The 14,395-nt window shown below is 40.8% G+C and overlaps 1 protein-coding gene across 1 annotated transcript; it reads left to right on the forward strand.

Moving 5' to 3' along the window:
• The first annotated feature begins 245 nt into the window (after positions 1-245).
• Positions 246-12,500, forward strand: LOC308194424 (alcohol dehydrogenase 1). Its single transcript, XM_080590360.1, has 9 exons — positions 246-640; positions 2,914-3,015; positions 3,731-3,869; positions 6,006-6,093; positions 6,201-6,420; positions 7,116-7,376; positions 7,871-8,006; positions 9,479-9,617; positions 11,702-12,500. The coding sequence occupies exons 1-9, from the start codon at positions 623-625 to the stop codon at positions 11,724-11,726; spliced, it is 1,128 nt and encodes a 375-aa protein (XP_080446486.1). The 5' UTR covers positions 246-622; the 3' UTR covers positions 11,727-12,500.
• Positions 12,501-14,395: the final 1,895 nt, after the last annotated feature.

Raw genomic sequence — 14,395 nt, forward strand, 5'->3', positions numbered from 1 at the left:
CTGAAAGCCAGTCCAACAGATTAATGAGTAGCCAGACTGTAAAACTAAGGAATCGGAGGAGCAATTAGGGCTGCAGATTGACAGTGTATATTTCTTAAGCATCTTGCACAATAACATGTTCTAATTCATCAGCTGAGCTCTTAAGAGTGTCAACAAAATAATTCAACAAAGCCTTCGTGTTCCCATGACCCTGCCTCTGTGAGATCAAGAGCAGCACTCCCCCTTTCTCCTTGCTCCCACAGTTGCACTGAGAGCAGCAGGCTCGGAGGGCAGCCTCCTGGCGAGGTGGAAGGAGGGGACAGCTTCCAGCTGAGGCCAGCCACCGATGGGATGTGAAAAGGGTGGGGATGAGCCTGACAAAGGAATTGGGAAAACCAAGATTTCAGCAGACGGGTGGCTTATTTTCTTTCTAGTGCATTGGATGTTTAAGGGGTGGGACTCTGAGCTTGGCAGCTTGGCTAAAAGGTCGGAGCAATGCACTTGCAGGAGCACTTTGCTAGACAAGCTTCTAGTGTATTGGACAGGACCTGCGGAATCAGCAACCTGACCACTTCGCAGCTGACCCAATCCTTGGCACAAGAAATCAGTGGTAGCAAGATCTGAAACAGAAACGCCAGTCAACATGAGCACAGCAGGCAAAGTAAGCAGAAATGTTTTTAGAAAAGTTTTTTTTTTTTTTTTGTGTTTTTTTTTTTTTTTCTGCAGCTAAGTAATGTATTTTAAATGCAGTTTCTTTGCAGGGACACCACAAATACTGGTAGTATGGCATAAATGACAGTTTCGGAGAAAGCTTTTATGGTAGAGCTGCTTTTCCTTGCAGAACGCTGTACGCTCCTAGGAAATGGTTATTACACTCTTCAAGGCAATAATTATTTATGTATTTATTTTAAATACTGAGGCAACATAAGCTAATGGTGCTAGAATGAGAATTAAGTCACCCCAGGGTGAGCAAGCTAATTTTAATCTCTGATTGGATGGGCTAATATAGAATATAATGTAGTGAGTGTTCAGATAAATAAATGTATTTACCAGCTGTGTTGATTTCCATTCTGAGATCCAAGGCTGGTTCAAACTATTATTAGCTCCTTGACATTTCCTATCAGTTTATTAATGGTTTGTCTTCAGAAAACATTGTGTTATATTTCAGGGTTTGTTTATGTTAAGACAGTCATTAAGTTTGAATACGCATATAATGAGTTTAAGGGTTAAGCTAATGAAGACTGAAGTACGTATCACATGCAATGCAGTACTGAGCTGGGACTGAAACGAGTATTTACATCTTTGATAGAAAGTGATGAGAGACAGTGAGGTTGTTACTGCTGCTGATGTCAGTGTATCAAGCTTCTCAGGCTACATGAGAGATGCTAAAATACACTGAAATGTGGCAGAATGGTCAATGGACAGGAAGCCATACATGGAAAATGACTGAAGGAATGCACCTTGCTGGAATGTGCCTTAAGAAAGTACCAGGACTGTGTGCTGCTCCTGCCAGCTGTCTTTACTACTCCAAAACTGAACAAAACGAGAGAGGGGAAAAAAAATAAGGCTTTCTTTAACTCTGAGATACAGCAAGTGCAAAATTAATTTTAATTCATGTGGAGGTAAAATCAGCAAGTTTGGCTCTCCATTCAGCCTTTGACTGAGCAAGATAAATAAAGTATTGAGGTGGACCTAAACCACTTTGTTTTCACCGTGTTTGTCTTGGAGTTAATACATGAGTTACCGTGCAGATTACTTGGTCATGCAGCATGATCTTTATCCTTTGTAAAAGGGTGTGTTTCTGCAACTTACTCTCCCTCTGCTGCACTGACTTGTCAGGCTGGTGGAAAACAGGAATAGAAAAAAAAAAATGAAAATGCTGTGACTCCAGACAGTTCTTGCTGTAGTAGATCAGTTGGTTGAGAACATGCATATGTTCTAGCTGACAAAAGTTCACAGGGAGTCAGCCATCACAACAGAGCGGAGTTAACCAATGCCTAATTGTAATGAGAGATATGTTTGTTCTCAGCAGTCCACAGTTATTGGCTACTTTTTGTTCTTTAAGCTTTGCATTTGCAAGTTGTGTAATCATTATCGTGCGGTGTGCAATAGAGTATAAACATAAAGCCCTTTTTTCCATTAATGGGCCCTTTGCCCATTAAATGTTGCCCTTTAAAATCTGGCTTCACTTGTAAATTTTTTACTGATCACACTTGCACTTGGCACGTGAAGCATTAAATTTAGTGCAGATGTCTCCTGAGCCTCTTTTTCAAAGCATTGTGCTCATTCCCACTTTGTGTCTGCCTGCCCAGAGTGTGCTATTTTATTTCATATGTCTATTATTACCTAGTGCTTGTTTTCTTCATTACCAGTTGACAAGTTCTTGCTAATTAGACGTCTGTTTTTTCTTCAAAAGCTTTGATATGAGAAGGTTGCTATTGTTCTTCACTAGAATTGTTCAGCACAGTGGTGCTACACTGCAGGAGAGTCGTGTCCCCCCCCCAGTCATGCAGGATGCTTAGGCATGCACTGAACGTCTTGCATTGTCAAGACGATTCCACCTGAACACTTGCAGCCAGTAGAATTTAATGGAGTCACTGTTCCCCATAAGGGAGACATGGAAAACCTTATTCCATGGCCTGGAGTCCTTTAAAGCTGTGGGATGAGCAGACACCACAAAGAAAGAGCAGGACTGAATGTGGGAGCAGAGATATGAACAAAGTCAGGCGTGATCTTGGTGGGAAAAAAACATGGGCTTACATACAGTTACTTTGGTATTGGTTGTGGTTTTTGTTCACTTGTTTTTTTCTCTCTAGTTTTCCCTGTACCCAAGAAACAAGCAGGAATTTTGCATGTCGAAATGTAAGAATCTGTCTTGGTGTGGTGACCTTCCCAGTGCAAGTGCCATTCCCTTTTCCTTTGCTCTTTTTGCAGGTTATTAAATGCAAGGCAGCAGTACTGTGGGAAGCCAATAAACCATTTTCTATCGAGGAAGTGGAAGTTGCCCCACCAAAAGCACATGAAGTTCGCATTAAGGTACTTAAAAATAAGTGCTATGAATTGCATTCAAACTTGCTGTTAGTCACAATTATTTCTAGAGATTATTAGGATCCAGTCTTGGAAAATATTCACTAGGTGAGTATTTACTGTTCAGGGAGATACTATGGAACATACTTCAAGTCCTAAGTGTGATCACGGGTCAGGTTTTTATTTGTTTGTTTTTTAATAACACACCTGCAACAAGGCAAAAATCTGAATCCCCAGGAAGCAAGAATTTCTCCTTTACTTTCTTAGAATATGTGCTAGGAAATTGCTCAGCATGGCTGGGTGCCTCCTTTTTTGTCTGGGTGTTGACCATCTGATACAGTCAGATGTTTTCATTTTAGAGCAGTTTCAAGTGTTGTTCAAGAGAGGTTTCGTCACATGCTGTCAATGGCTGCACTTGTCAAAATAAAAGTTGTAAAGGCATACTTGAAAGTTTTAAAAGAAATACGGCTGCGCTGAATGCAAGAAAAGGCAAAATGCACTGTAGAATACTACGTATGGCTGATTTTTTTTGGCTGAAACAATACAAATGAGGAAAATCATGAGTCACATAATCAAAGGTGTGAATTTAGATTAGTTTTATTGTGTGCACATGTGATTTTGGAGAGAAGCAAGTGGCTGCTCCAAATATATGACATATGTTGACTTCTGTATGTGACATGACATAGATAAATGCTGAAGCATTCTTGTCGTTCCTCTAAATCAGATCTTGGCCACAGGGATCTGTCGCTCCGATGACCACGTGGTAACTGGAGGACTGGTTATGCCTTTTCCAATAATTCTTGGGCATGAGGCGGCTGGTGTTGTGGAGAGTGTTGGGGAGGGAGTAACTTCGTTAAAGCCAGGTATGAAACAGCATAATACTGAACACAAACCTTGTGCTGAGTTTTCAGACTCCTGTTTATGTCAAGATTGTTATGTGCGTGAATACTTGTATCGCTGAGTGTGTGCCAACTTTGAGTCTTTTCAAGGATATCTTAAAAAACAGTATGTGCTGTTTGTTCACATCTTTCTGTGTTCCCAGTCTTGATTTATTTTCAGATTTTTTGCATTCCATTTCATTTGCTTTTGACAAAAACATCTGCACCTTGCTTTCCACCGGTATCGTGCTTTTCCCGTAGGTTCTCTGCTCTTGGTCAGAGGAAACCAGGTATTGGCTGAAGGTTTTGTAATCACAGTTTATACAACTAATCTCTCTCAAGAATAATAAAAGTATAGTTTATCATACCTTGGGAAAAAGCATTAGACAACATGTTAAAGCACCTTCATTCTCCTAACATCTAAATAATCTATTAACTTTAGTAGATCAGAACTTAGGTCTTTGTGTTTCATTATTTCATTTTAAGAGTATCAGGACACAACTGGGATGCCCTCTCTGCTGCAGGTTTGCTTGGGTTCAGCGTCAGTGCTGAAGTGAGCAATGAAGACAGCGCCAGCAGCACTGTTCACCAAGGGCTCTCTCCTTGTGCTGGATGGCTCTGAGCACACATCCCCACAGGATAATCCTCACACTGCATCCTCTGTGAACCACAGACAGTAGATACAGAAGTCAGCAAAAGGTGTTGATTTTCCTCTAACCTGCTGCAAGATTCGACAGGGTTTCACTACAATTTTCCAGGATTTAACAAATTCTAACAAGGGCTAAGAAGAAATACGCAGTGAGCTAAATCTGTGTAGCAATGCTGAATTTTATCCAGGAAGTTTGTTAAACTACCTAAGTAGTTCACTTTTAACACCTCTGTACTTCTACTGTCTTTGTTTGTACTGGCTGCAGGTATGAAGTCTGTCCAAAGCAGGTTGGTATGTGTGATGAGAACAAATTTTATTTGAGATCTCTGATTTGTTTTAACTCCAAAGAAATATGTGTATTTCAAAATTCAGTGATAGCCCTGGTTGCTTTTTCTCTTAAGTTTTGGTTCAAAAACTTGATAAATCACTCTGTTGTTTAATGCTAGCTGCCATGTGTTTCCAGGTGAGCTGAAACAGCAGGTCTGAACACGCACACAATCATGTTTCTTTGACGGTGCTTAATTTACAACTCTGATTTCTAAAAAAGACATGCTAAGCTGTTTTACCAGAATGATTACTAAGCTTACAACAAAAAGTTCTAAATAAAGTGGGGGTTGTGGTGTGTGTGCATGCATGTGCATACATTTTATGTTCTGTAGGTCATTTTCCACTTTTTAGTGGAAATCAAAGATTTCCTTTGACTTCGAAGACATCAAATACTAGCCACATTTCAAAACTGCCACATCACAAATTGATCTGCATTAGGAATTATCAGTCTAGGGATTGTTCTGGATTTACCATACTTTATTGTTGTGGAAAATGTACAGCAGTAAAAAATTGCACTGAGGATGTAGCAGCTACTTTGCTATTCACATTGTGCTAGAGAATTACAGATGTCTTACCTTGTGTGTATCAGGGCTTCTCTGAAAAATATTTTACCTGCCTTTACTCCAAAGCAACAGTAATAGGACTGCAAATAATAAAGAGACACAAGAGGGCTGGGAAATTAATAATTTCCTGTTCTTTCTACATGCAGTTTACAGCCCTGTTATCTTAGCATGTCAGCCTCCTGTCCTAATGGATGTCAGTTTTATCTCCATTTCCTCACCTGTGTAGCATTATTTTTAAGTAGAAGATGCAAAAAAACTGCTGAATGAGTACTTGGTGAATGGCAGCAGCTAGCAAGATTTTATATCAGAGCTAAGACTCAGTTTTATGAAAGACACCAGGGATATTGCATGTTGAAAGTAGTTGTCATAAGTGCATTAATGATGTTGTTTACATCAGAGAGATGGTTTATCTTCCAACAGCATGTGGGCAGATGAAGGAAATAAGTTCAGCACTGCACTACTAGTGCACATTTTTCTATGGATAAAATATGCTTGTTTTATGTTTTTACCCGCATGCTTCCTGCATGCCTTTTGTCTTTTTTTCTTTCTTTAACACCCCTGTCATCACTGTTTTCTTTCTAGGAGACAAGGTCATTCCCCTCTTCATTCCACAGTGTGGGGAATGCAGCGCTTGCTTAAGCTCCAAGGGTAATATGTGCATTAAAAATGAGTGAGTTTCCTGGGTTACCTGTGGCCCTTATTTGATTTTAATTTACACAGAACTGACCGCATCCAACAGATCTCATTTGCCATTATTTCTGGTTATCTTTCAAACAGCATTGGTTCAGCTGCTGGCTTAATGGCTGATGGCACCAGTAGGTTTACCTGTAAGGGAAAACCAATTCACCATTTTATTGGTACAAGCACCTTCACTGAATACACAGTAGTGCATGACACTGCTGCAGTCAAGATCGATTCTGCTGCTCCTCCAGAAAAAATTTGTCTGATCGGCTGTGGATTCTCTACTGGTTATGGAGCTGCTCTGCAGACTGCAAAGGTAAGTACCATGGGCATTTCTGGGCCATTCAGGATTGTGTGGCCTGCAAACAGGTCTTCAGCATGGCAGCCAGGAAGTACAGGCTCCTTTCGCAGAGTTCAGGCTGGAAAGAAGATACTAGTTCTTTGCCTGCCTACGTTTCTCTAAGGTACTTAGGAATCTTAAATTCAAAATCCAATTTAAAAAAAACTTACTACCATTTGTTAGGTTTTCTCTCAGAACTCTAGCTGTATTACCCCTAGAAAAATGTTATGAGATGATTTATTTTATTGTAACTTAAGTCTAGGAATACAGGGAGCCTATACATGGAAAATTCATGATTTGTAGCAGTACACGAACGTGACTTTTTACAGCTGGCACTACCCCCAGTGGAGTGACACTACAGATCTTAACACCACTGGAATATAGAGCATCATAAAAAAAAACTGGTTATAAGCCTGAAGCTGAGTGCTGTAATGAAGACCTAGTCTCAGACATGTATTTTAGCAACAAATTACCTTAGTCACAAGTAGGATTATAATAGCATAGTTGGCTACTAGACTTGTAGGGTATGCATATGCAAGTTTCTTTTTAACGTGTGATATCTAAGTTACAAGAATTGGCTTAGGTGAGTATGTTGATAGTAAGAACATGCATTGCACTTTACCTGGGCTGTAACAGGATAAGAGGATACTGTGTTAATATGGTTACCATAGGTGGAAGCAGGCTCTACCTGTGCTGTCTTCGGCCTTGGAGGAGTTGGCCTCTCTGTTATCATGGGCTGCAAGGCGGCTGGAGCTTCTCGCATCATCGCCGTTGATATCAATAGTGACAAGTTTGCCAAGGCCAAGGAGCTGGGAGCCACCGACTGCATTAACCCTAAAGATTACAAGGAGCCCATTCACAAAGTGCTGATTGGAATGACTGGCTATGGCGTGGACTACTCCTTCGAGGTCATTGGCCGTATCGAAACCATGGTATGTAACCAAAAATGTCAAAAGAGGCATTAGCTTGTTAGCTCTCTCTTCTCTAACCAACTAAGCACCGAGGGTGAGGGGCTGAGAGCCACTGGCAAATTGTGAAGCTAACTTTAAACATGTGAAATCTGGCTATCTGCCACTAAGACGTAAGGACAGAAGGACACTCACAAACTTCGGAAAGGGAGCTTAAATGTAGTCCCTCTATATTCTGGCAGAAAGGGAGCCTAAGGAGAGTGGCTAAATTTCACATAACTCTGTATCTTCTTTCCAACAGTGTCTTATCATTAATGAATAAGACAAAGTAAGGAAACAGAACAAGCTAAAACATGACAGCAGACAAAGGACGTGAGCTTGAGAAATTGTTTGATGTGACTGCAATAACAAAACATGAAGTGCAAGCTGACTCCTGAGAGGAGAAGGGACCAAATGTTTGTGCTCCAAGTGGCAGGTCTTGCGTGACCCTGGCACGTCCCTCTCTGTTTTCAATGCAGGTTGCAGCCTTGGCCTCATGCCACTACAACTATGGAGTCAGCGTGATTGTGGGAGTGCCCCCTGCAGCACAGAATATCACTTTTGACCCCATGCTCCTCTTCAGTGGTCGCACCTGGAAAGGGTCTGTCTTTGGAGGTAAGAACTTGGAAAGATGCAATTTAACTGGCTTGGGAACTTGTAAATCATCTTGAATCAAAGCAGATGTATCTAAATTCACTGCTTAGCTTGTCTTATTATACTACCTATAGCTGGACATACTACGGATAACTATTTTGCTGACAAAGTAGCACAAAGAGAATTCATTAAGGAGACTCACTTATCAGAAGTGGTTACTGGAGAGAGAAAAACAGAGAGGAAGGGGAAGAGAGGAAGAGAGAAAGAGAAGGGAAGAGATTAAAAAAAATACAGAAAATGGGAGAAGGAAGGAGAAAAATGAAAAGGAGAAAAAAGGCAGAGAGAAGGAAAGAGGGGGCAGGGAGAAGGGGGCAGGAGGACAGAGAAGGGGGGCAGAGAAGGAAGGGGGAACAGAAAGAGAAAGGGGGCAGGAAAAAATGTAAAGAAAAAAGGAGAGAGGAGGAGAAAGATATGTGAGAAAAGGACAAAGGGAGAAAAAGTATTAAAAGAGAAAAAAGGAATGAAGAAAGGATGGAGAAAGGGAGAGGAAAACAGAAAGAGGGGAGAGAGAGGAAAGGGGTAAAGGGAGAAAAAAAAGTGAAAAAGAGGAAAAAGCAAAAGAGTGTGGGAGGGTATTAAGAAAGGAAGAGAAGACCAAGAAAAAGACAAATGGAGAATAAGAGGGATAAAAAGACAGAGGAAGAGAAAAAGAAGAGAGAGCAGGGGAACAAGATGGAGAGTCGAGAGTCTCGGAGGACACTGGCAGTCAAACCAACCTAATTGCCATGAAGGTCAGGCCCCAGCAAGCTGCCATCACTCCCAGTTCCTTCTCTTTTCTGGGCTCTTCCAGAGGATTCCTACACTCAGTGAGCCCTAGATCACTGAACACAAAACTGAAGGCCAGAGGAAGCTTAATTCCAACAAGAGATTTTCCCTTTTGCAACCAGTTCCTCTGAGAGATTCAGCAGACACCTGAATAAAATAACAAAAGACAAATTAAGTTCTTCTGGAAGGGGATCCTGCTATTAGAGAGAGCTCTATTTAGTACTGCTTCTAAGAAAAATAAATACCTTGCTGCCCTATTTCATCTAGGCAATCAAGTTTCTAGCTACCAACATAGATGTCATCACTGTGGCTTTTTTTTAATTATGTGTTACTGAGGGCATGAAGTATCAATAGACAGCCTGAATCAGTATTTCATGTGGGAAAAAGTTTGGATTCTTTCAAGATTCAAACTTCAGAAGCTTAGTCTTGTATCAGTAAAGCACTTGCTGGGTTTGTCATATGCATTCCACTCCACTGTAGATTAGCTGCACTTATATACAGCATCATGTTTCCTCCTGGCACTCTGTATTACAAAGGTAAAGATATACTGCAACATTTCATCATGCTATTCTGCTGTAGAAAGTTTATCTAAGAATTTAAGTCCCTGTTTTTCCCATTTTCACAAGCATTTAATGGTTCATTATACATTGCCTGTGGATTTCTTTCAGGCTGGAAGAGTAAAGATTCAGTCCCCAAGCTGGTTGCTGACTACATGAAGAAAAAATTTGTTCTGGACCCATTAATAACCCACACCCTTCCTTTCAGTAAAATCAATGAAGGATTTGATCTGCTAAGGGCAGGGAAGAGGTAAACACTGCTTAATTATAAAAGTTCTGTATAAATAAGAACTGTACCGTAACAGAACATGACCGACTTCATGACAGAGAATGGTGAAAGCAATGCACCGTGCCCCTTAATCTTGCCCAGCATATTGTGTGTCCGTGAGCTGCAGCTGTAGTAACAAAGGCAGCAACACCTTAGCTTTTGAAATGTAAGGGATGTTTTATTTCCTTCCAGAGGAACTTTTGGATTCTGCTTCCTGTCTAGTTTGAGCAAAGAGTCTGAGTGGCAGAGGGAGAAAAACCCACACAGATCAGCAAATCAGTGCCCACCGTGCTTTGAAAAAGAGCAAGCAACCCAAGGAAACTGAAAATGTCAATCTGCAGAGCGCCAGAAGTCAGTTACCTCACATTCCAGGAAACATTTTAGGATGAGGAACAGGAACAGAGAAATAACCTACATTTACTGGAAAAGCAAAATACCATTCTTCTTATGAGTTAGGGAACAGAGTCCCAGTGCAATTAGTCCTAAAGTCACTGGGTAGCTTGCCCTAAACTTTAGAGCTTTTCAAAAGGGAAACTACTTTGTGTATATGCACAACTAGTATTTGCAAACTCAGAATTTGGTTCTCATGCATTCTTCAGATATTGTGAGTTCAACTCAGACTATGTTTTCACTGGATGTTGAAATCAGAAATATTGCTTGCCAGAGATGTTTGACAAGGATTCACCACGGCAATAATTGAAAATTCTTGTTGGCGGAAGTGGGAAATACTTTTGTGTATTTCAATACATGTGGGGGCTACCTTTTTGAAGGTTCTAGCTCTTTATAACTTACACAGTCTGGAGGATGATATTGATGTTTTCTTTTCATTGTCAGTTGCTAGCAATTTTTTAGGCATTACCTGCTCTAAACACAAAAATCATGTAGCAGATGAAGAATTTTGCCCCTGATGCTTTCTTTTAGGTTTGTTCCCAGGTTTTAACTATGCAGCACTTACTCCGTTTTTTGACTGTCCTTATTTTAGATGTGCTGCAAATGTCACTTTTGGATTTTAGTGTGGCAAACAGGGGAAGTGGCGAGGACATAGACATCAGTTTTGCTAAAATACCGACAGTCAACCTGAAGACAGAGACATGTTGCCCCTGATCATTTACTCAGTCAAACATTTTAGTGTTTACTAAATGAAATAGTGTTCACAGCGTTCTGCATAGAGCATGCAAGAATCCCACTGCAGTGTACCTATGATAGTTTAGCCAAGACCATTAGAAAGTTCAGATTGTCCTTTTAAACACTTGCAAGAAAGGGAATTAATCACCTTTCCTGATTATCTCTGATCTATGCACATTGTCCCCATACCTCAGGCCAGCTGCACTCTAACAGATGAGGGGATGAAAGCCAAGCCCTACTTTTGAAAAAATGAAATTTCTGGCCCCTTTCATCCATCATCCATACCAGAAATCAACATATCCTGCTTGAGAAAGGAGCCACAGTAGAGCTCAGTTAATTATTTTATTGCATGTTGTTCCTGATCAGAAAAAGAAAGAAAGAAAGAAAGAAAGAAAGAAAGAAAGAAAGAAAGAAAGAAAGAAAGAAAGAAAGAAAGAAAGAAAGAAAGAAAGAAAGAAAGAAAGAAAGAAAGAAAGAAAGAAAGAAAGAAAGAAAGAAAGAAAGAAAGAAAGAAAGAAAGAAAGAAAGAAAAAAAAAAATGCCTCAAAAAGTGAATGGGAATGCTTATACCCTGGTGGTATTTTTTTAGGTTTACTGTAGCAGGTGTATCTCCACTTACAGGCTGTAATTTGAGGGGGTTTTAGATCAAATTAACCCCTTCTAATGGAAAGAAAATGCTTATCTTTCCAATGCTGAAGGTTCCACTACCCTCCTGGCAGCCTTCAGATCTGCTCTCCTACCCCCTTTCTTTCCTCATTTGATACCAAGTATATTCAGCTTGCTGGACCTTGCTCCATCACTTTCCTACAAGCTGAGGCAGGGGAGGTGAGGAGTACCCTGGTTAAGAGTAATAACCTAGATTTTCAGAGGAAACAGCAGTATTGTGCTGATGTTGTCACAGGGGTTTTCTACAGTCACTAACTTGTCATTTTATATTGCAGTATTCGCAGTGTCCTGACGTTTTAGGATTCCCAAATGATAAACAGCAGATGGCTTAGCAGCAGCACAAACTTCATTATCCTCCAATACAACAGATACAAATTGTGAAATAAGACATTTCTGAAAGATCCGCCACCACCACCCTTGAATAAAAGGATCAAGCTCAACATCCAGACTTCAAGCACAGCATTTAGAAATAAAATAATCTTTCCTTCTACTTCAAAGCAGGAATCAGGAAAAATCTCTGTATTGTGCAGCAATTTTCTTTTAATAGCCAATGATACTACCATACTTGCTTCTGTCACAGGTGTTGTGAAAGGTTTGGCTTTATTTAAACAGCTTTTAACTGGCAATCTTTTAATAAAAGAAAAAAAAAAAGCAAGCCGTTTCTTTGGATTTTAATAAAGCTGCAAGTTTAACAGCTCACACACCAGGAAATTGAAGTACTGCTCAATAAAACTCTAGGTTGGAACTAAGTATCCTTCCTGAATGATTTTAGCATCCTCTTATTCCATTACCTGATAGGCAAGGAAAATACGGCAGAGATTAGGATTTCTGGGTGATGTGTGACCGTGTGTTTGAACTAACGATTTCAGTAAATCATAAACTGATGTACTAGAGAATGGCTCACCGCTGAATATTTTACCAAATTAATACTTCCAAGCACTTTATGAAGAATGGTTGTGTTATATTTTGTTTTTTAAATTGTCTACCTTTTCAGTTGTTTTAGATCTGTTGCCAATCTACACAGGCGTGTCTGATGATTGGAAAACTGAGAATAAATATATGAATGTGCATCAATTATTATTTGTTTCCATTAAACAGAGGGAAGGGTGCCAGACCTTTAAGTGTGAATACAGAAGAAGAAACAGGAGACAGGTAGCAGTGTGCTAGAGATCAAAGAAAGAATCATAATTCTTTCTGCTTCTGTAATATGGAAACATGAACAGAAGCTATTTCTGTCTTGGAAAACATGGTCAATATTGACTTATCTTTTAAAAGAGATGATAGCCTCTTACAGCACTAAATGGAGCTTGCATGGTAGCTGGGTAAAAGAGCCTGTGATAGAAGAGGACAGTGTGCTAATGATGACTTAGCTGTTTGTGTCAGCAAAAAGGGACTTTAAGCAGACCAGCAAGGTTAATGATTTGAAGACACGTTTGCCAAGAGATTAGACCTTAACAAAAAGAACTGCTTAAATATGTGTGCGTATCATAAACTCAGTTTACATTGAATTAAGACCCAAATTCCAATCATTTGTTTCTGTGTGGTTACCTGTGCAGTCAGGTCTCAAGGTTTTTTTGTGGACCATAAAATAATTCTTTTTAGGTGCAGTTCAGCTAAATTATCTCTTCCAGGGCAGGCTGCGTGTGAAACAGCATCATGAACTGGATCACTGAAACATTCGAAACAGAGAGGAGTTTTAGTTCTACTTTAACTGATCTCATCTGGACTAACATGGATTCGGTAGAAACAAGAGTGTCTCAGTTCTCAGGGTAACACAGAAAACATTTTCTGTGGGGCCAAAACTAATTTACTGTATCAGCTAAGAAACATCTAACTCATGCTCTAAACAGAAGAAAAAGAAGGTTTGTTTATACTTAGCTTGTGGGGCTAGAAAGTACAGAGAGGTAAATTATCCCCCCTGTGCAACATACATGGTGTTTCTGCGGCATTCCCTATTTCTTGAAGTTTAGAAAATACAATAACAGGATCCAGAGTGGAAGATGAAAAAAAAGCAAAACAAAAACTGAGCTAGGGGATACGGTACAACAAACCTCCTTGCCTCCGTCCTGTTTGAGAGCGTGCAGAGTCCATTTCTATTCCCTATCTCCCAAGCATAGTAAACATCTGCTAGTAGCATCTTTACGGGTTTACTGGTTGGGGTCTGGAACAATAAACTCGGAAATCATTCTGGTCTGAACTCCTGCTGTTGACCAAGCCCCACACCTCAGTGTGCACTTCCCCTTGCTGGATCCAATGAAGTAGACAGGTTCTGCCTTTGCAAAGCTAAGAAACAGCAGTTCAACCCCTGTGACAGGCCCTGCAGCTGTTCCAACCCCTGCAACGGGCCCTGCAGCAGCCTTTCCTTGTGGCACAGCCACAGCCTTTTCCCCATCCACTGAGCGCATTACCTTGTTGTAGAAGGAGATCAGGCTGTAAAGCAGGACCTGCCTTTGATAAAGCCACAATGACTGGGCCTGATCACCTGGTTGTCCTCCAAGTGCTGCGAGATGGCACTTGAGATAACAAGCTCCATGAGCTTCCTTGGCACCGAGCTCAGACTGACAGGCCTGTAGTTTCCTGGATCCCCCTTCGGGCAGTTCTCGAATACATCAATGAGTGCCCTTTGGGCAGATCCTCTGAGACTTTTTTTCTCCAGGCTGGACAGCCCCAGCTCTCTCAGCCTTTCCTCACAGGAGAGATGTTTCAGTCCCTCAGTCTTCCTCATGGCCCACTGCTGAACTCTCTCCAGTAGCTCCATATCACTCCTCTACTGCGCAGACCAGAACTGGACATGGCACTGCAGCTGTGGCCTCAACAGTGCTGAGTAAAGGGGAATGATCACCTCCTTCAGCCCTTTGGCAACGCTTTGCCTAACACAGCCCTGGATACCATTACCTGCCTTTGCTGCAATGGCACATGCTGTCAGCTTAGCTATGGTGTCCACTGGGATCCCGAAGTCTTTTCCTAAA

The sequence above is a fragment of the Anser brachyrhynchus genome, assembly GCF_964034855.1.
Source record: "Anser brachyrhynchus genome assembly, chromosome: 4".
NCBI lineage: Eukaryota > Metazoa > Chordata > Aves > Anseriformes > Anatidae > Anser > Anser brachyrhynchus.

Bases quoted from the DNA above. Each gene is read 5' to 3' on its own strand.
- LOC308194424 (XM_080590360.1), top strand. The intron at 6,094-6,200 runs GTGAGTTTCCTG...TCTTTCAAACAG, and splicing joins AATATGTGCATTAAAAATGA to CATTGGTTCAGCTGCTGGCT. The intron at 9,618-11,701 runs GTAAACACTGCT...TTTATATTGCAG, and splicing joins CTGCTAAGGGCAGGGAAGAG to TATTCGCAGTGTCCTGACGT.